This window comes from Monodelphis domestica, chromosome 1 (assembly GCF_027887165.1).
Source record: "Monodelphis domestica isolate mMonDom1 chromosome 1, mMonDom1.pri, whole genome shotgun sequence".
Taxonomy (NCBI): Eukaryota; Metazoa; Chordata; class Mammalia; order Didelphimorphia; family Didelphidae; genus Monodelphis; species Monodelphis domestica.
In genome coordinates, this window is record NC_077227.1 from 582,076,093 (window position 1) to 582,099,033 (window position 22,941).

The 22,941-nt window shown below is 36.4% G+C and overlaps 1 protein-coding gene across 2 annotated transcripts in view; it reads left to right on the plus strand.

Moving 5' to 3' along the window:
- BAG4 (BAG cochaperone 4) overlaps positions 1-22,941 on the plus strand; it is a 28,440-nt gene that overhangs the window by 1,124 nt on the left and 4,375 nt on the right. For both annotated transcript variants that reach the window (XM_056813547.1, XM_016430139.2), the window contains exon 2: positions 18,291-18,398. In XM_056813547.1, coding sequence (XP_056669525.1) covers positions 18,291-18,398 — 108 coding nt within the window. The remainder of the gene's footprint in view (positions 1-18,290; positions 18,399-22,941) is intronic.

Below are 22,941 nucleotides of genomic sequence, written 5' to 3' on the forward strand. Positions count from 1 at the left end.
ACCACTAGGCATAGGCCCTTCCCACCCCCGCCCCCTCCCCCGAAGGCAGTGACGACTATGTTGCCAGCTCTCTTTGAGGAGCCCCTCCTATTTGCTGGGACCTTCGGTGGTGGGATCTGGATTATTTAATATGCCAGCCTGTCATTTAGAAGGTTATCAGCTATTTTTTTTTAATGCCCACCTACCTATTAGTGCAGAACCTCTCAGAGGGTCATCACTGCAGCATCTCTGTTCTCTTTCCATTCATCTGCTCATCTGTCTGCTTTGATATCTCCTGTCTAGACATTTTATTTAAGCCCATCAGCCTTTTAGGTAGTCCTACAGATTTGTTGGCAAGGTCTAGGAATAACCTAGAGGAAAAAATAGGACAGCTTTCATTGATTGTTTAAAGGACTTATCTTTTACTACCAAGATCTTATCAATGGAGATTTCGTGTGTGTTCGTTTACTGTTCATTTCGTGCCATTAAAGGATGGTCAGAGAACTTGGTCTACACTTAATCTTTCAAGGTAGATTTGGAAATTGGAAAATTATGTTCTCAGGGACTGCTTTGGTTTCATGGCTAATACCTTGCAGGTAGGAAGTGGACCTATTAAAAATGCTTTTTAGAAGATTGCTTCTCCTGTGGGAAGGTGGGAGACAGGGGAAGTGTTTGAATAAGAGTAGGCCTGGAGGAACCATCCTTATTACACAGCATTTTGACTGATTGAGTCACCCATGAATTCTTCAGACTTGATATGACCAGCAGGTGGAACCTCCATCTAGGCTTTGGTTATTATCTCTATACTCCATAGAACTGGGCTAAAACTGGTGTCATGTTAGAGAGAATGGAGAATTCCATCTTTCACCAGGCCAGCTTTTTTGTTTCTTTAATACTTTTTATTTCAGTTTATCTGTAATCTCATTGATTTGGGAATCCCCCCATGGGTACAAATGGCAATCCATTCATGATTTCTTTTTCATATTCTTACCAGAGGATCCACCTAACTTCCTCTTGGTCTCCATTAACATTCTTTGTATACTAATTGAGTGTGGTAAAACTGTTCATCTGCAATTCTTTCTTTTGTCCAAGTGTCCTGTCCACTTCCTTATCTTAGTATGCATTTCTTAAGTGATAACCCTCATCATTGGAAATATTCATGAATACAACCCAAGACAGTGACATGTCACAAAGTTTAACTAATGTTACAGAAATTCTATGTATTTGTTGTCAATAATTAAATAGGTTTGAGGACTTTAAAAAGAGATGAGAGAATATTCTATTTCAGATTTTCAAATTTGGTTTTGTTTTTAAACTTACTGAAAGCAACAGTAATGCAAAACATTAAAAAATATTATTGTTGAATGAACACCAAATAGGTAAAAATCAATAGATAAATAAAAAAACACTTATTGCTATACCAGATGATCACCTGCTTGGTGCCAAGGACAAGATAAAAAAGGAATTATCCCTGCTGTCCCTGAGCTTTTGAAGTATTTTAAAAGAATTAAGATGTATGCACTGAAATAGAAACAAAATCTATATAAATACAAGGTAATTGTGGAGGAGAACATTTGGGGGATCAGAAAAGGAAATGGATGCAGGATGTGGTGCCTGATCTGGGGTTTGAAGTGGAAGGAGGAGTATGGGAGGTTGCTTATACAAAGTAGAAAGTGGAATGACATTTGTCAGGGACTACAAGGAGAGAGGCTAGTTTAGCTAAATCCAAGAGAGTTCAAAGTTCAAAGTTACTGGGTAGTAACTTTGGAAAGGTAGGTGGGGAACCTGCATTTTATTTTAGAGACAGTTCAGTGCTTGGCTTGAAGTTTTTCTTTCTTCTTTAACTCTTATCCTCATTCTTCTTACTCTAGCCCAGAGATGGCAAACCTATGGCAAAGGTGCCAAAGATGGTACATGGAGCACTCTCTTTGGGCACTTGGCTGTTCTTCCCCCACCCCTACCCCATTTCATTACTAAAAAGATAGGGACTCTGGCAGAGCTGCTCCCCTCTCCCTCTCCATCCTGCCTTACAACATTTTTTCACATCCTCTGCCCAGCAACTCAATAGGAATACACAGAGGGGCAGGTGGGCAGCTCACAGGCAGCAGGGCTGGAGGGAGTGGAATGCTCATGCCACTCCCCTCCCCCACTCTACACTTGCTGAGGACATTCCTCACTTCACCTGTCCCTCCACCTGGCAGCCCAATGGGAGTTCTTTCTTTCTCCGTCCCCTATGCGGGGTAAGGGGGGGGATGTGCTGGGAAGAGGCCTGACCCTTGGTGGTGGGGAGAGGCACTGTGATTGGTCTCTGGAGGGTGTGGGCACAATACTCAGTCTGGGGAGTGGGGTAGGGGCAGACCCTGGCATTGTTTCTAAAAGGTTTGCCATCACTGCTCTAATCCATTCTTCACTCAGCTTATCAAAGCCTTTCAAAACCTGGTCTCTTTCTACCTTTCCAGTCTTTTTAATACCTTATTCCCTTATAGCTACTGTTATCTAATGACACTGGCTTCCTTACTATCCTTACAGTAAGATATAACATCCCTGAAATCCATGCATTTTTGTCAGCTCTCTCTCATGCCTGCAACTCTCTTCCACATCTTGGTCTTCTTACTTCCTTGGCTTCCTTCAAGGCCCAGCTAAAACTCCATCCTTTGCAATAAGTTTTTCTCTCTTTGTTCTCCCTAATTTGTTCTTTATATTCTGTTCCTACATGTTTTTTTTAATGCATCCTCCATTAGAATGAACTCCTTTAAAGTAAGAACTGTCACCACATTTTAGGGAAGGACTTTTTTACTTTCTTTGTATTCTCAACGTTTAGCACAGTACTGGCAGAGAGTAAATGCTTAGTAATTGCTTGTTGACTTGACTTGGACATTAATTCCTGGAGATGATAATCCAGAGGAGATCAAACAAAGTGATGAAGGGAATCTAATCTTGTCATATGAAGGATTTTTTTTTGTTGTTATTTTTTAAACCCATACCTCCTGTCTTAGAATATATACTAAGTATCAGCTTCAAGGCAGAAGGGCTAAGCAATTAGGGTTAAGTGACTTGTTTTGAGTCACACAGCTAGGAAGTGTCTGAGGCTACATTTGAACCTCCTATCTCTACGTCTGATTATCAGTTCAGTCCACCAAGCCACCTAGCTGCCCCTATATGAAGAACTGTTGAAGGAACTGGATATGTTTAGCTTGGAAAATTGAAGACTTGAAAACGCATAGACATGATTGCCTACTATCTTCAGATAGCTCAGGGATTGTTATGGAAGAGGGATTATTTATTTATTTTTGGTCCCCACAGAGCAGAACTAGAACAGGTTAAAATGATACAGGCACAGATTTTAGTTCAATTTAAGAACTTTCTAATTTTTATAGCTATGGAATGTGTTGCTTTGATAGGTGGTGAGTTTTCAATTACTAGAGATTTTGAAATGGGGACTTGATGATAATTTATTATTGATATTATAGGAGATTTTCCTATGATGAATATGAGTTGTTTGGTGTTGGGAATTTTTTCAGCTCAAAGATTCTATACTCTACTTTTAGTAAAAACTACCACGGCTTGCCTGTGACAGTTTATGTAAACTAATAAACTTGCACTTCTTTCTCTTCTCCTTGTGATGCAGAATCATTAGCTACCTAGGGGAAAACCCTCCTCCTCTAGTAGCATGCCAGGCCCTATCGAATACATCATACATCTAATTCTGAAGTTTTTTTTTTATCAAGTTCTGCCTTCCCCTTCCATCATTGTGCCTTCTGAGCCTCCCACTGTTGCCCCTTTTATTATTGCCAGATTTCCTTTCATCTTAGACCTTTTCCTTATACACTTCTATATTTTGGTGATCACAGAAACTGGACTCCAGAAAATACTTCATTCCTGCCTGGTTACCCTTTCCACTATAAGATATAAGATATACCTTCTATTAATTTGTTCAGTTATGTCTGACTCTTTTTGACCTCATGGATCATATCTTTTCATTAGTTTTCTTGCTAAGGATACTGGAGTGGTTTGCATTTCCTTCACTGGTGAATCACCTGGATCATTTTGTCTGGCTTTCAGTAACTTGCTAGGGTCACACAAATAGGAAATATTTGAGCTCAGATTTTAACTCAGATCTTCCTGTTTCTAGTCCCAATACACTCTATCACTGAGCCACTTACCAGTTTTCTTTCCTTATTGCCTTGTTGATATTGCCTCTTGACACATTGGGCCTGGAGGAATATATATATGCTGTTTCTAAAATATTTCTTATTTTAGGTTCTTCCCTTCTAGATATGGTAACTTCCCAAGCAAAAATGTCCCTAGTAACCACCATTCTGAATGTATGATTTCTTCTATTAGTATTTAAGCTTCTCGGGGGCAGGTACTATTTTATTTTTCATCTTTGTATTATTATACCTACTGATACCCCTTTTCTTTTCTCGAGGTTTCTTTTATCTCATCTGCTGCCTGAATATAAGTATTAATATTTCTGTACGTTAAAAGTATTTTTTCCCCACCTCTCACTCCTATCACCAAGTTCATCCGCCTTAACTCCATTAATCTTTACTCACCTCACCTATTCATTTTCTTTCATTTCTTCATCCTATAGTTGACCATTTCAGCTCTATGGTAAACTCAACTCATCCTTTGCTCTATTGTTATATTGTTTATGCTTTGCCACTTCACTTCTCTACAATTATTCACCTTGTCCACTTCTCCTTAAATGTTCCTGAGCAGTGCATTATAAATTTATTTTGTCTCCCCAATTGACTATTTAGTAGCTATTCAAACAGGATGTTTTTTGGCCCATTCTCTCTTCTGTACCTAAAACACACTTGACATCATCTTCCCATTTGCTTCTTTGCTTTAGTTCCTAATCAAGAGCTGTCATTTCTACTTCCTAAGGCTAGCCCCTCTATCCCATTTCTCTCAACTCTTCTGGCATCTTGCCCCTTTAATCATTCTCTTTTCTTTCTAGCTCTTTGCAGCCCACAAACATGCCCAGTGTCCTTCCTATTCTCAGATTTCCACTTAACCCTAACATATGACCCCCAGTTATCCTCACTTTTCAGACTTACTGAATGTTATTCCCTTTCATTTGTACTCTGTTCCAGTCTAACTTATAGCACTGCATTTCCTGTTTCCTTGCCTTGTCCAAGCTGTGTCTTTTACTTGGAATATATTTCCTCACTTTTACCTCTAAACTCATTTAAAGGATGAGAAAATCCTTTTTACATATAAACTCCTAGGAAAAAACTGACATTCTTTCCTCTATTTCCTTTTCTCTTTCTCTACAACCCTATTCCAGTTTCTGGCTTCCAACATTTATCACTCAGCTATAACTTGTTACTAAAGGTGATCTGTGCTAATCTTGGTGGTCTTTTCCCATCTTTCTTGACCTTATTACAGAGTTTGGCACTGACCATTATCTTAACGCATTTTCTCTGCTAATTGAGTTTTAGTGCTAGTATTCTCTCCTTGTTCCCCTTCTACCATTGTTGAACTGCTTCTCAATTCCCTTTATTGGATGTCATCCACATCACATCCAAGACTTGAGAGTGTACCTCAAGCCTCTGACCTAAACCCCTCTTTCTCTGTGTTCTCTCTGGTGATTTCCTCAGTCTTTTCTGTTAACAGATGACTCATACCCAGGCCTGCATCACCAACTGCATATTGGACATTTGTAATTTGGATATGTTACATGCATTTAAAATTCAATATGAAGAAAATTCATTATTTTTTTGATAATAATTTTTTTCTGGACTTCAGCACCAAAAAGAATTCTATATATACTGCCAAACACAAAAAAGAGGTTTGTACATGAAACTGAATTTCCATACTAAAAAGTATGTAATTCCATATATTGCTTTCTAAACCATCTTGCTTTTTATGTTCTTCCCTTCTGACCTGCTTTTCTTCCTTTCTGAGCATTTCAAGTATGGTTTTAGTGGCCCTCTTTTGTTGTTGCTGTTGTGGAAAATCCCCCTCTTCCTTCCCATCTCAATTAAAAATTCAAAGAAAAAAAACTCAAACATCATCAAGCATAATGAATCCATAATGAACTTATTTAAACATTTATGTTTTGTTCTGTATCCTGAGTTCACCAATCAATCATTTTATTAATTTATTAATTCTTAAGGAGGCGACTAGCTGGAAGAGGTTGTTGTGAGAGAGAAATCAAATCCAATTGTGCAATTACACAGTGTTAGGCCAGGAGTCAGGAAGACCTGATTTCAAATTGGGCCTCAGACAGCTAGCTGTGGTCAGGTCACTTAACTTCGGTTTGTATTACTCCACTGGAGAAGGAAATAGCAAACCACTCTAGCATTTTTGCTAAGAAAACTCCATGGACCACATTGGTGTGCTTATATTGTCACATGGGGTTACTAAAAGTTGGGTATGACTGTGTTCAACTGTGTTGTTGTTACAACAATGATTTATTAAATTCCTCTTATGCACCAGATACTATTCTAAGAGTGAGGAATATAAAAAGAGACCAAAGATGTTCCCTGCCTTCAGAAAGCTCATACCTTTCTATAGGGAGCTTCAGTATCAATCTTCTAGAAATGTAGCTATTCATTACACTGATCTGAGCTCATAAGTCTTTTAGAGTTGTTTTTCTTTACAGAATTTTCCTTATATAAATTCTGGGGGCAGCTAGGTAGCACAATTGATAGAGCTACAGTCCTAGAGAGGACCTCAGACACTTCTTACCTATTTGACCCTGGGGCAAGTTATTTAACCCCATTGTTTAGCCCTTGCCACTCTTCTGTCTTAAAATTAATTATTCAATTAATTAATACTAAGACAGAATGTAAGAGGTTTTTTTTTTTATTTTTCTGGTTTTGCTCATTTCACTCTGCATCAATTTATACAATCCAGGCTGCTCTAAAATCGTCTCATGTTATTTCTTCTAGCATAATTTTATTATATAGTACTATAATTTATTTAGCCATTGAATGGATACCGTCTTATTTAGTCTTCTTATTTTCTCTTTTAATTCTTCTTCATGATGGAGAGGTTTGTTTTGTAGCTATTTCTTTTCTAGGATTATCTTCTCTCTACTTTTCCTTGTCTGTCCTTGTTTATTTCGCTAAGTTTGATGTATTACTGCATCAACTTGTTTATATCAGATGTTATGTGTGTGTTGCTGTTCTATGCTCCTTTGTCCATTTCAGAAAAGAGGGAGGTTCCTCTAATGCTACATGTTTATGTTTGTACTTGATTATTAAAAATTACAAATTTCATCCCCCTCCTTCTTTCTCCACTAGCATATTCCCCCCTTTCTCTTTCCCTCTTAAAACTTGCAGAATAGAATCAATACAGCTCCACAGTTTAAAAAATTTTTTTAAATTTTTTAACAAATAAAAATCCACTTTTTCTTTCCACCTTTGCCCTTCTCCATAAAAAAACTTACTTTTTAAAATAAATATGAATAATTGAGTAAAACATTTCCACATTAAGGGAATGCAAATTAATACTACCTTCCCTCATGAAATTATAAAAAATAATTGAAAGCAATGAAATTCAGTACTGATAAAGTTATAGAGAAATAAATACTGCAAACTCATATGCCAATCTTAGAAAGAAATGAGACTTTTGAGATGTCATCAAAGAATTATGAAGCCAAAAAGAAACAAGCATTTGCAATCCAGATAGTGTCACTGCAAAATACTTAAAAATTTTCAATGAACAAGTTTTTCCTAAACTACATAGATTGTTTATAAATGTAGAGAAAGAAGAAACGTTATCCTAGGACCTTTTTTGAGGCAAATGTGGTGCTGATTTTAAAACCAATTAAAGAGAAAACTTAAAAAAAAAAAAAGAAAATAGGCCAATTTTGTTAGGGAATGTAGATGCCAAAATAATTAATTAGCCAATAGCATATATTAAGAAAGTTATTAATCTTGAGCAAGCAGGGCTAACTAGACAACAGGCTTTTTTGATATTAATATCATAGTATTCCCATTTTACAGAGAAATAAACTACTCAGTAAGCTTAAACATTTTGGCCATGTTCACGTAACTGGTAAGTATCAGTACCATTTCTAAAACCCAAGTCTCTTGATTTCAAGTCCATTTATTCCTTTTTATTTCCCCCAGCATTCTTTTTACTATTTACCAGAGGAATTATAGATACCCTATTTATTATGTTGATGAAAATTTTCTCTAAATTTATACCTCCCTGCTCAAAATAACATTTTAAACATTTTAAACATATCCCATTAGCAACAGGTTCCAATTGTCCTCTTGCAGTTAATGATTTACTAAAAAAGAAAATCAGGAGACTTTAGTACAGCCTTTAGTATTACTCTTTATTAGTTGTATAACATTTAGCATCCAGGAGCTTTTTATCTTCTTGAGAAATGTAGAATTTGGCCTAAATGAATCAAAAAGATCTCAAAGAGTTCATTATTCTGTGAATTTTCATAATTTACATTGCACTTCCTGGCTTTTTACTCATTTCTCATATATGCTTGCCTGAAATTACCATTGATTGCTTTGGACGTTGCATGAAGTACAGGGACTATATATGTTTCTAATGAGTTAAATTTAGCAGCACTCCAGAAAGGAGGGGTCCTTGTACTGAGTTAAAAAAGGAAATTTATTTATATCTTTTGTTTTTACATTGTTTGAATTTTCTCTTTTATCCTATGCCTTCTTAGACAGCAATCCCATATAACTAAAGCTTTTTTTTTTTTTAAGAAGAAAAAACGTTAGCAAAACCATTTTATGCATGGAAAAATCTGAAAATATATGCAGTATTCCATACTTGTGGACATCTCATTTCTGCAGAGGAATGGGGGAAGGTGTCCTTTCATATCTCTTCTTGGGGGTGATGCTGATTTATAATTTTGCAACATTCACTTTTCTTTGTATATAAAGTGATTCTGTCTATTTTAAAAGTTGATTTACATACAAATTTTCATAGAATAACAGAATCATAGGAGTTAGAAGGAACCTGAGCGCCATCTAGTCCAACCTATACTTTAGAAAAGAGTTCTTGCCACAGTGTACTCAACAAAATTCTTAAAATGATTCATAAAATTCCCTGATCTTTTTCAAGCAAGAAGCTATCTAATGTTTATCTCATCATATATTTTTGAAAGTGATGTTTGGAACACAAGTTATCTGTTTAAAATTTCATCTTATAAATTCAGCCCATAGTTATAGCAATCAAGATATTTTTGGATCCTTACTCTGCTATAAAGTGTGTCAAGTTTCCATTCTAACTTTGCCAAATACTAATCTGAAAACATGTTACCTCTACCTTTATCCAAGTCAGTGATAAGAAATGTTAAACATCACAGATTCCTGAGAACTCCATTGGAGATCTCCTTTCAAGCTAGTATCAAATTCAATGACTATTCTTTGAATTGGACAACTATAAATCAGTCCATTTAATTATACTGTCATCTAGCCCATATCAATAATTTTTTTCATAGGAATAATATGAGATCCACGTGTATTTTTTCAATCTGGTACCAGACAATATTGTGTTATTTTACTTTTCTTACCTTTATATTTGAAGGTTAGTCTCCTATACTACTGAAACCAGTTTATCTGCTTGTGCTTGTTGAATTTTCTTCCTCCTGAGATCTTTGGTAATTTTCATTCTTGGTTTTCTTATTTTTTCCTCATTTTTTTTTAATTTTTCCTGGGCAATTCACTTTTCACCAGCCTCAGGTGATTTCTTGAAGGACAATACTGACTTTAAACGGATGCTGGGCACTTTTTCTCAGGTTTAGTAGATTGAATATTGCAGTGGGGGTAGGGGTGTTTCTTCCCCTTCCCCAGTTATCTGGTTTATAGTGTTGCCATGCTGCTATTGCATCTTGTTATGATAGGATTTTTTGGGTAAGGGAACACAAGAGGAAAAAACATATAAAAATCTACTTTATTGTTTTGGAAGGGAAAGGAATAAGGGCTTGGGGATTTACTTATGTTGATTATTATTTAAAAAAACTAACTATGCTAACTAGTTTACTAAACTAAAAGAACTTAACAAAATACCCAATTATCACAACAGTGGTCCAAAACCAGTTAGAGCTAGGATCTGTTGTTGTTAGATGTCCAAGAAAGTCCTGATGTCCAAGTGAGACTGAATGCTGCCAGCAGCTAGATACAGGAACCCTTCCTCAGTTCAACACAGGGAAATCCTCTTCAGACCTTCCTCTTGACTTCCTCAGGAGACCAGAAGAAAAGTCCTTTGGGGCAAGAAGGAATCTTCCAAGATCCTGCCGCTCAGGCTCCACGTGACCCTTGGTCACATGCCACTGTCAGTAATACCTAGGTTTGCACTTTTCAGTTATGCACAGTTTTGCAAATTGCAAACCTTTCCATCCTTTAATCACAAGCTTGAACAAATAACTGCTAGGTCTCTGTTGAACACTTGGAACTGAGAATGTTCAACTTAATTCTGTTGTGATCTAGAGGGTGGTCCTGAACCGTGGGGAAGAGGGGGAGGGAAGGGGTAGGGTTCTGGGGGAAGTTGAGTAAATTTGCTGTAGGAATTAGGGATTATTGTCCACTGTGGTTAATTCAAGTATTTAATGGATTTAGGTTCTTGATGTTACAGATGTGAAAATAGCTGAAATTGCTTTATCTTTGGTGTACATAAAGACATCTGAAAGGTCATGAGGACTGAAGAAAATGTTTAGACCTTCAAATTTTGTTGGTCCACATTTTTACTGGTGATAATTTTGTTTCTTTTTAAAACATATATTGATGTTTTAGATTTTCACATCATGTAAATTTCTCCCTTGTATCTACCCTTACTCCCTCTCAGAGAACTATCCCATATAATAATTTTTTTAGGAAAAAAGGAAAAAAGGGAAGGAGAAAAAAGTACTTAGCAAAAAAGAAATCAGTACATTGAAAAAAAGATAAAGATATCAGTTATGCCCCCTCCTATGGGTGCCCTACCCCTGCAAAAGAATGTGGTAAAGAGTATCTTCTCATGATTCTAATTTGGTTAGGGGCCATGTTTATTCTCTGTCTCCTTTTTTTTTTAATTAAATTTTATTTTCTTATATGGCAAAAATACACCTCTCCCCACTGCCCTATATCACAACTGACAATGAAGGAAAAGGAAAGCTTTTACAACCATGTATAAATCAAGCAAAAAAAAAATCCACATTGGTCATGTACAAAATATATGTATGTATATATATTCATGCACATACATGTATGTCTGATTCTGCACTATTAAGCCTCACTTTTCTATCAGGAGTTATGCATTATGTTGCATCAGACCTCTGGAATCATGGCTGGCCATTGCATTGGTCAGAATTCCTAAGATATTCATGTATACATTTTTCCCTTAGTTCTTTTTGCTCAATTTTATGCCAGTACATTACTACTAGTCTTATAATATTTTCTCTGAAACCACTCCCCTCCTCTGCCTTTAAAAAAAAAATATATATATATATATATATTTACCTTCCTTCTTAGAATCAATGCTGTGTATTGGTTCCAAGGCAGAAGAGCTTGAAGAGTGGTAAGGGCTAAATCTGTATTGGTGAACCTATGGCATGTGTGCTGGAGGGGGCTGCTCCCCTCCTGATCTCCAAGTGTGCCTGAAGACATTCTCACATGACCCACTCCTCTGCCCAGTAGCCCAATGGGAGCGCTTCCTCCCTCCCCTGTCTGGGGGCGGGGCTCAAATGCCACCTGAGGGTGCAGTTTGGGTATTCAGTCTCTAAAAGGTTCACCATCACTGGGCTAGGCAGTGGGGGGTTAAGTGACTTGCCTCAGGTCACATGGCTAGAACATAACTGAGACTAGATTTGAATCTTGGAACTTCTGCTTTAATGTCAGACTCAGTCTTCTGAGTGAAACCATCCTCTTAATTTCATTTAGTATTGTCACTCTTATAGATCATAACTTGCTTAGCCATTCCCCAGTTGATGACACTCCCTCAGATTTCCATAGTAAATCTTAAAAAAAAGATATATAAATAATTTTGAACACTTTTAATTAGTTTCTTTTGTTTAGTACTAATCCCTTCCTTAATTTATTGATCTCTAATTCCCCCTTTCCTTTATCTCTTCCCTTTATTTCCCCATTGAGTAAAAATATTTCTCTGTGTATATATATAAACATATATACACACACATATATATGTCTCTCTATCTCTATCTACCTATAACTGCAAATAAATATATAACTATATGTTTATTCTACCCCCTTTTGACCCATTCAAATGAGACTGATGTTCATGTGTTAGGTTCCTCCCTCCCCACCTCATTTATAGACTTCTACTTGAACACACAGATTATCTGAGATAATTTCCCTTGACTTTCCTTTCACCCTCTCCTGTCCCCTTACCCCCATGTACATTTTGTTTTCTCTCTGCTCATTCTTTTAAGATCAAGACATAAACAGAATCACTGTGTTTTCTGTCTAATTAGACCACCTCTTTGACTCCTGATGATGATTGGGTTCAAAGGGGGATACTTGCATTATCTTTCCATTTTAGAATTGAAACAGTTTGTTTTTATTTAGTCCTTTTGTGATTTTTCATTCGTGTTTATCTTTTAAAAATATATTATAACTTTGTTTTTATTTACTTAATTAATTTTATGTTTTTTAGGTTCAGCTCCTCCCTTTCCTTCCTACACCATCCAAGGCATCACCTGCAAAATATATAGATTATGTCTTTCATATTTCAACTTTTCAGTTCATTCTCTGGAGATGAACTTCACATTCACAAGTTATTCTTCAAATATTAAATCTATAGCTATATATTGTTCTATTGGTTCTACTAATTTTATTAATTTCATATGGTTCTTTCCAAGTTTTTAAAAAAATGTTAATCTGTTCATCATTTCTTTTGGTACAGTAGTATTCCATCACAGTCATGTACCATAATTTGTTTGGCCATTCCCAATTGATAGATATCCCCTTTGATTTTCAGTTCTTTGCCAACACAAATAGAGTAATATAAATATTTTGGAACATATAGGTTTTTTCCCTTTTTCCTTGATCTCCTTGGGAAATATAGGGATCTAAGGAGATATACAGTTTGATAGCTCTGGGTTGTAATAGGGAAGGTTTTGGGAAGGAAAGGGGAGGTTATTTTAGCCAATCTTATTGGTGTGAGATGATACCTCAAAATTGTTTTGGTATGCATTTCCCTAATCAGTAATGATTGAGAGCATTTTTTCATATATCTCTATATGACTTTGATTTCTTCCATCTTAGGCAGTGATTTGTTCATGGTCACACAGCTAGGAATTGTCTGAGACCAGATTTGACTCTAGGACCTCCCATCTCTAGGGCTTGCTCTCGACTGAACCACCAAACTGCCCTCTCTATATTTTCAATATGACACCTTTTTGTGAGAGACTGAACATTTTTTGCTTTCTTTATAATTTTAGCATCATTTACTTTATCTGTTCAAAAGCTTTTCAATTCAATGTACTCAGAATTAACCATTTTATATCTCACACTGCTCTTCATCTCATGTTTACTCATAAATTCTTCTGTCCATAAATCTGATAGTTAATATGTTCCCTGTTCTAATTTGCTTATGATACTGCCTTTTCTGTCTACATCATGTATCCATTTTGATCTTATCTTGGTGAATGGTGTAATATACAGCTGTGGTCTTTTTTATCAGGAATGCTTGGAAATATTCTATTTCATTCCCATTGGACAGCTTCCTTTCTTATCCTAGGTGCATTATGTCTGTACAGAAGTTTTTCAGTTTTGCGTGATCAAAATTACCCAATTATATTTTTTGTAATTGCTTGTATTCCTTTTTTGATTAAGAATATATCTTGTACCAATAGCTGTGAGAGATATATATGATTTCTCTTCTAATTTTTTAATAGTATGATCTTTAATATTTTAATATATTATATATATCATATAATAATATTATAAATAAAGATCTTAATATTTAAAATCTATTATAGAATATGGTATAAAGTGTTGGTACAAGATTAATTTCTGTCAGACTGCTTTCTAATTTTCCCAGCAGTTTTTATCAACTTTGTAATTTGTTTTCTACTTTATCACACACTGAGTTATTGAGTTCCTTTGTTTCTGTTTCTCCCTTTGTCTAGTATATTTCATTGATATCTTTTTTAAAAACCAATATCAGATGATTTTGATATTAATGCAGAAACATGATTTTAATCCAAATCACCTAGTTTATCTTTCATCTTCTACTCTCAAATTTGAAAGATATATGAACTGTTTTTCTTCTAATTTTTATGTGATGATATTTAATATTCAATTTGCATGCCCATTTAAAATTTATTGTGGAGTATGGTATAAGATTTTGGTTTAAGCCTAATTTCTGCCAATCTATTTTCTAGTTTCCTGGCTGTTCTTATCAAATAGGGAGTTCTTTCCTTAGTAATTCATATTTGACAAATATTGTTATTGACTTCCATTATTTCTGATTCTCATTTGTGTAGTCTCTTCTATCAATCTCCAATTTTTAAACTAGTACTAAAATAGTTTTGATAGCTGTTCCTTTATAATATAGTTTCAGATTTAGAAGTGCCATTCCCCCTTCATCTCTCTTTTTTCATAATTTCTTTTGACATTCTAGATCTTCTATTTATCCAAGTTTTGTATTTTATCAAGTTTTGTAAATTGTCTATCTGCTAGTTTGACTAGAAGGATAACGCTAAAACTATAAATTAACTTCAGTAGTTTTGAAATTTAAATTTGAAATTTAAATATTCTTTGAGATGCTTCTCTTATCTATCCTACCAGCAGTTCTTAAAGAGTTGTACTTAACACTTTTAGAGATATTGGTTGGTGTCCAAATTCTGTGCCCCTTGGGGAATGTTAAACACACTATTTGGAAGGCATTGTTAGGTGCTTAGGATTAAAAAATGAAAACAAACCAATAAAAATCGTGGCTGTCTTCAGGGAGTTTACATTCTTCTGTTGTATGAAATGTACATCAGTAAGTAAATGTAAACTATATACAAAGGAATAATAATGACAATAGCTAACATTTATATAGTGCTATGTGCTAGACAGTGTACTAAGGGTCTTACAATTATCTTAATTGATCCTCATAGAAACCTTGAAAGATTGATGCTATTATCATCCCCATTTTACAGATGAGGAAACTGAGGCAAGTGGCTTAAGTGACTTGCCCAGGATCACATACCTACTAAGGATCTGAGTTTGGATTTGAACTCAGATCTAACTGACTCTAGGTTAATACTCTTATCACTGTGCTATTAATAAGTAGGCGTAGTGTTAAAGGTAAATTCTCTAATTACCTCTCCTTTAGATTACATGTAATTTGAAAAATTCATAATAAATTTTTTTTGCTATTGATACTAAAGTCTAAGTTTAATTTAGTTTCCTTTTAGTCCATAGAAAATTATAAAGAGGAATTTAACTTTATATGGAACTCTTCCCTCTTAGCTCACATTTCTTCTGCCTTAACAAACTACATATTGTACTAAATCTTTGAAAAATGTTAAATGTGCTGTGAAATACTTAATTTTTGTCGTAAAACTTTTTCTTAATGCACAAATATAAAGTATTTACATTTAGGTTTCCTTCTGAAATTTGTGCTCTTTTGTAAATCGTTTCTGTATCTATGCTGATACCAGCCTAATGGTAAAGTTACTTTTCAAACAATCGATGTGGGTACTTCTTCCACTTTCACACATTACTATTCTGCCATGCCTTACAGTATTCCTCCTAATTTAGCTCTTGCTAAGATTATGGTAATACCTAACATCCAAGTAGAACTTATGAAAAATTTCAGCTGGTAGTAGCCTCTCTTTTGATGATGTGCTACTCTGAAGTTCCTAGGTTGGTCCTTAGACAACAGAAGACTAGTTTTCCTCCCTGTGATCTTTCCTGATCCTTCATATTACTGCAGAAATAATGCATCTCTTTTTGTCACTTCCTGTTCAAAAATCTGTTGTGGCTCCCTGTTACCTATATAATAAAATTCAAACTCCTCTATCATTTAAGGTCTTCTACTATCTTCCTACCTTCTGGGTCTTATGTTATTCATTTAATAGCCAATTTGGACTCTCCTTTGTCTCTGTTCATTTATACCGATCCTCATCCTACGTCTGGGATACATTCCTTCCTGCCTCATATCACCTTGTAACAGGCCTTTTCTTCCTTAAAGGCTCAGATCATGTGTTATTTTCTCTAAATTGCATATTTCCCTTACTCTCTAGCCAAAGATGAGCTCTACTTCCTTAAATATTTCAGATCACTTTGCATCTCTTTTGCCCTTCTCATGTGTAAAAATAGACTCGAACTCTGGACTTCAATCCCCACAAGCCCTTGCTCCACTTCCCCAAAATGCTTTGTAATCTCACGGAATTCTGAGGTGGGCCGAGATCAAGAAGGGATTTAAGCTGATTGCAAAGGCTTTTGTGGTCTCTTTTGGACTTCTGTTTTGGAGCAGACGCGTCTCTTCCATGTTGTAAGATTATCTTGTCTAGGTCTCTCTGGCCTAGGCACGTGTTTCTTATCCTGTATTTTCTTTAATCCTTAATCTTTAATAAACCTCATAAAATATAATACTCCTTGCAGAGAGAAACTAATTTCTACCTGCCTCAGTCTCCCCTAAATTTTAATATTTACACATGCTACCTTGTGTTCCACTTATTTGTGTACCTTTTTATTCCCTTTTTATGACTATAAGTTCCCCAAAAGTGCTTAATGTCGTAACTTTGTATTAAAATTGAATAATGGACTCTTTTCTGCCATCTTGAAGGCACAGTACCTTGCTGTCTTAAGAGTTCAATCAATGGTTGTTGAACTGTATTGAATATGCATTTCTTCAGTACTCTGCTGTGTATATATATACTTAGAGCTTTTTCCATTATGGGACAACATCATTTCTCAAGCCTCGCTGCCCATATCTGTGGAGTGAACACAGAGGAGGATATGAGTGAAGAATAGTAATGTCACATGGAGTAATAAATGCCTGATCACAGGACACTTTGTAAGCAAAGTATTATCTAAATGTCAAGTATTACAGTTGTACCAAGGTGTTAGTAAAACATTTTGTAAACAGCTTTGTTTTGAAGTTGAAATCAAAGAGAAAACAGTTGTGTGCTGGAGAGACAGCACTGGCCTTATAGGAGGGAAGTCAAGGCCTATCTCAGGCACATGTAGGCCAGCTAGTGGCAAAGAGGATAGAACACTGGGCTTGGAGTCAGGAAGAGACTTATCTTTCTCAGTTCAGTTCAGTTCTCGCTCCAAACACTTAACTGTGTGACCCTGGGCAGGTTACTTAACTCTGTGTGCCTCTATTTCTTCTTTTATAAAATGAGCCGGAGAAGGCAATGGCAAACAGCTCCAGTATCTTTAAAGAAAACCTCAAAAAGGATCAGAAAGAGTCATAACTGAACAACTGACACATTGGCCAAGACACTATGGGCAATATAACCTAGCCTCTTGGGGCCTGAGTTATACTCTCCTCAGACTGTTGAGTTAGATAAATTGCTGATGGGCACAAAGGAAGTTTCTTTTCTGTGAGTTTACTGAGTCAATTGAATCATAGATCAAACCAGTCTAACTGCTATAAAGAGACATTTAAGTTTTTGTTCACACTAGGACTCATCTTAAAATAGATGCCATGTTGGATGTTTAGAGAAACTTTGGGGTAGGTAATGAATGACACTCTTGTATCAGATAAATCATCTTATCAATTATTTAGTAGTTTGTGTTCATTCTGAATTGTACAATTAATGCCTGTTGGGAATATTGTGGCGGTGACTGCTACTGCTTTCATGTACAAGTTCGAGCATGGCCTGCTGGTTGCTCCACATCCATTCCTGACATAAAACAGTTATGAGCAGCCAGCCGAAAACCAGCTAGAGCAGCAAGCATCCAGGAATGTTAAAAATCTAAAATAAGGCAAAAAGAACTAGACAGTGACTACTATAGAGGGATTTGTTTTGTGCTTTAAATGGAGCTTTAGAACGAATGTCAGTAGGTCCCAGAGTATCTGTTTTTGCAACTGTGCTTCCTAGAGATTGAAAAGGTACAGTGATTTCAATTGTGAATAAATAGTGGTATTTTTTTGACAATATGGAAAGAGACTAAATTCTGTTTCTTTTGTACATTTAGTACTGGTGGACTGGTGTTGATAGAGGTTTATCATTTTGAGGATAGAGTCACTGTTATTTCAGGGTTTTACTACATATTTTGGCAATTGCCTCTTGATAGAATATTTCTAATTTTGGTTAAGGTTAGATTTTATCTCTTTGGTCTGGAAGTTTTGTTAAAAGTTTTGTATACATCTGCCTCTTTATCAAACAGAACAGAATATTTTAATAATTTTATTTAAAAGTAAATTCTTTTCTTCCTCAGGAGCAGTCACCTTATCCTAGCTATGGACCCAGCTACTGGAATTCAGCTGCCCCAACTAGGGCTCCATATCCAAGCGCATATCCTGGAAGACAGGATTTGCAAAGCCAGGTATAGTTTAAAATTTATTGTGAATTCTAATAGAGGTTTGGAAATGGAGGCTTCTTCCCCCCACCCCCCACCCCCCACCCCCCATTTAGTTTATTCTCGGGTCAACTGGGTGGCTCAGTGGATTGAGAGTTAGACCTAGGGACGTGAGGTCCTGGTTTCAAATCTGGCCTCAGACACTTACCAGCTGTGTGACCCTGGGCAAGTCACTTGACCCCCATTGCCTAGCCCTTACCACTCTTCTGCCTTGGAACCAATACATAGTATTGATTCTAAGATGGAAAGTAAGGGTTAAAAAAAAAATCAAGAGTTTATTCTCTAAATTTATGATCCTTGACTCCATTTGTCCCTTTAGAAGTATAGCTTTTCTCTCTAGTATCTGTGTTGACATATTAAAGGAGTTTTTCTGCCTTCTGGATTCTGAATAGTCAAAGACTTCACTGAGCATATCTGAATGTTTTCAGCTCAGAAGGAAGGGACAGAAAGTGCCAATAGCAAGTACAGCCCAACAAATACATAACTATTTACAAGGAAGGCACTGTGGTAATGGACAAAATGTCTTATATCTTGAAGTATGGAAGTAATAAACATAAACTTTTGTGGTATTTAACATTAATATAATTATTAGAGATGAATCAATAAACAATAAGAATTTTATGAGATGTTAAAGTAAAGGTATATGCCTGAAAAATCACTCCCATGAGTTAGTATAAATTTCTCTTTCATTTCATGCTATCCTCATTACAAATATGAATGACACTGAGCTATCAAGGAATTTCATTAATAAAAGCCAAATATGCCTTTGGTTTATATTTCTTGGAGATAGCTACACCAAACTCTCATCAGAAATTAGGAAACCAAGATTTGGAAAGAAGTGAATTGCTTTAACCTTAAGTGGCAACAGATCTATCCCATGATAGGTAGTGTGACTGTATTTAAAAAAAGATAAAAGAGGGAAGTTTTATACCCCGAGGGAAGCTTAGATTTTCAGTATGGAGAGGGGGGAAAGAGAGGAGAACCCCTTCTCAAAGCAGGGTTCAGGGGAGACAGCAGATGTAATGGATTGACTCAGTGAGAGGAGAGGGGGTTTGAAGATTTTCCCCCTTCTGCCTTCCCTCCTTAGCTAAGGCTGCTTTCCCAGATTCGATCATATCCCTCCTCTACTACTCGAGACCAAAAGGTCTCCCCTTGATCCATTCACTCACACTCAGCTTGGGGAACAGATAGCTTTAATGTTAACTCAGTTAGATAATACAAAAGGAAATAATGGGCAGGGAAGAATGGAAAAAGGAAAGTGGGGAAAGGGGGTTCTTGTTCTCTATCTAAATCCTTTCCCCTCCCTCCTTGAGTTTGAGGGGAACTCAGGACTTGGCAGCCTGAGCCCCCTGAGTGAAAGCCACTCCTGGGCAACAGGAGCTGAGGTAAAGTCAGCTCAGGTTTCTCTTCAGAAGTCCCTTCAATTGGGAAGTGTTGGGGGGAAAGATTTCCAGTCACCAGCAGGAAAAGTGGGTAACCCTCAGGACAAAGTCTTTTTCCCACCTACTTTCTTTGGCTTCTCAAAACAGAGAGAGCCTCACTGCTCTCCCCCATCAGAGTCTTCTCCTTCTGATTCCACTCCTGGGGTCCCTCCCCCATTGAGGTGATCAATTTCACATATTCTTTAGTCTGACACTTTTTCTCTAGTGCCAGCCTCTGGCACAGTAGGGACCTTGAAATGCAGCATAGTGTGGATGGTGGTGAGCATACTAGATTTTGAGGCAATAGTCCTGAGTTCAGATTCTAGTTCTGCTGTTGATTTGCTATAATTACATCGACTAAGGTTGGTCCCAGAGAAGAAATGAGAAAATGGATCCTCCCTCCTTTTCCTTAAAGAAAGAAGTCTAGATATGTGGAATGTATGTATTGTCAGATGAGTCCAGTATTTTGGTTAGTTAGGGCTAAATTCAAGTCAGCAAGTTTCCACTTATAAGCACTGAGGATGCAAAGAAAGGGGGGGGGGGGAGTCCTCATAGTTAAAAGGGAGAGAGTGCCTAAAAACAATTTTGTACCAACATAATATATACAGGAAAAAACTGAAAATAATCAACAGAGGAAAGGTGCTAGCTTTAAGGAGGAATCAGGAAAGACATTTTTGTAGAAGGTGGGATTTTAGCAGAGATTTGAAGGAAGCTAGGAGTTATAGATGAAGGAGAGCTTTCTAAGCAGCCAGTGTAGAGGGATGGAGTGTCAGGTACAAAGAACAGCAAAGAGGCCCATATTCATTGTATTAAAAGTACATGGGGGTGAACACTCTAATGCAAATACCAACAACAGGGAAATGGGTTCGAGTCAAGAACACATGCGATAACCAGTGGAATTGTGCATCGGCTATGGGAGAGGGAAAGGTGGTGCAAGGGGCAGGCGGGGAGGAAAAGAAAATGATCTTTGTTTCCAGTGAATAATGTTTGGAAATGACCAAATAAAATAATTTTTAAAAAAAGTACATGGAGGGAGGAAAGGGGTAAGGTGTAAGAAGACTGGAAAATTATGAAGGAACCAGGTTAAAAAAGGGCCTTTAAGAAGGAAAAAAAATCCTTACCTTCTATCTTGGGATCAATACTGTGTACTGGTTACAAGGCAGAAGAGCTATAAGATTTAGGTAGTGAGGGTTAAGTGACTTGCCCAGGAACACAAAGCTGGGAAATGTTTGAGGTTAGATTTGAACCCAGGTCTTCTCAAATCTAGGGCTAGCACCTCTTTCTGCTGAGCTACCCAGCTACCTGTCCCCTATAAAGGGCTTTAAAGGCCAAACAGACTATTTGATATTTGATCCCAGAGGTAATAGGGAGTTGATTGAATTGAGTTTAGGGGGAAAGTTGACATGTTCAGACTTACAGTTTAGGAAGATCAATGTGATAACTTCATTCACATGAATGTGATTTAAAAACAAATCACTAGGGGGCAGCTGGGTAGCTCAGTGGATTGAGAACCAGGCCTAGAGACGGGAGGTCCTGGGTTCAAATATGACCTCAGCCACTTCCTAGCTGTGTGACCCTGGGCAAGTCACTTGACCCCAGTTACCTAGGCCTTACCACTCTTCTGCCTTGGAGCCAATACACAGTATTGACTCCAAGACGGAAGGTAAGGGTTTTAAAAAAACAAACAAACAAATCACTAATCAAATTAAAACGTAAAAAGCTGTCAGAAATTAACAATAATAATTCCCAGTCCACAGTAGTTAAAGGGATATGAACTCAAAATTTCCAAAAGCTGAAACACAAATTATTAACAATTATTTGAAAAAATACAAACTCAAATGATCAGTAATTCAAACATTTTTAAGGTACTACCTACCAAATTGGCAAAGATATTTAAAAGCCATGAAACTCAATGCTGATGGAATTGTGTTTTATTTATTACTAGTATAACTGCAAACTTATAGCACTCTGTCAGTACATATTACAACTTATCCCCCTTTCCCCTCCATAATACCATTATTGGGAATAGGCTCTGAAAGTGTTATCAAAAACAAAAAGAGCTCTGAGGATTTTTATAGCATTCTATACAATGGTAAATTAGGGCCACTGGCAATTTGAATGAGATTTCTGTGTGAGTTTAAAGAGCTTTAAAATGAGACTTGATTACTTTTTCTTACACATTTCGGCTCCTACATTTAGCAGCTAAGGCCTTTTCAAATGAATCATCATGTAATAATTCAACATCTGCTCTGAAGAGGGGGAAATGAGAAAGCTCATGCACAAGATGTTTCCAAAATAAGTTTATTGTAAGATATTCTTTATAGCAAATTGGGATTGAGAAAAGGGGTGTATCCAGATTGGAATGGTGTTTGGCTTTCTTAAAGGTGGCTTCCTTTTTTTTTTTTTTGGCTCTTTTTTTGCATGGGAAATACCTTATCCCTAATGTGTGATAGAGATGCTCCCTACTTTTAGGGGTATTCTAACTTGATATTTGATGTATAGAACAAGATGTATCTGTTACCTTCCCTTCTCAAGTATGTTTTGGGATCTTTGAGCACAGTAATATGGTGAGAAGAATGAGAATATGTGATTGGAATGTTTCCCAATCTATTTAACAAAGGTGACATAGAAAACCTTAATTTTGATCCTGGGTACCATGAGGTTTATTCAAGCCCAGGGAAATACTTACACGTGAAATTAAAATTTGGGAAATAGGAAGAAATAGTGTCCTGATTCCTTTCTCTACCAACAGTTCACAAAATGTGCCTGTTTTCCTATAGGCCCTCCCATTTGTTATTCCTTTTTTTTTCCCTCATTTTACCAGTCTGATTGGTATGAGTTAGAACTTAAGAGTTGCAATAATTTGCATTTCGTTTTTGAATGTTTGTTGATAATTTGAACTTTCTTCTTTTGGAAACTCCTTGTGCAGAACCTTTGACTATTTGTCACTTATGGAATGGTTCTTTATATTTGAATCAGTTCATTCTATATTTTGGAAATGAGACCTTTCTAAGAGAACCTCACGTGCCTTTCTAGCCTCATTACATTTTTTACATTCTACTAGCCAGATTGCCCTTTATTGTTGTTTC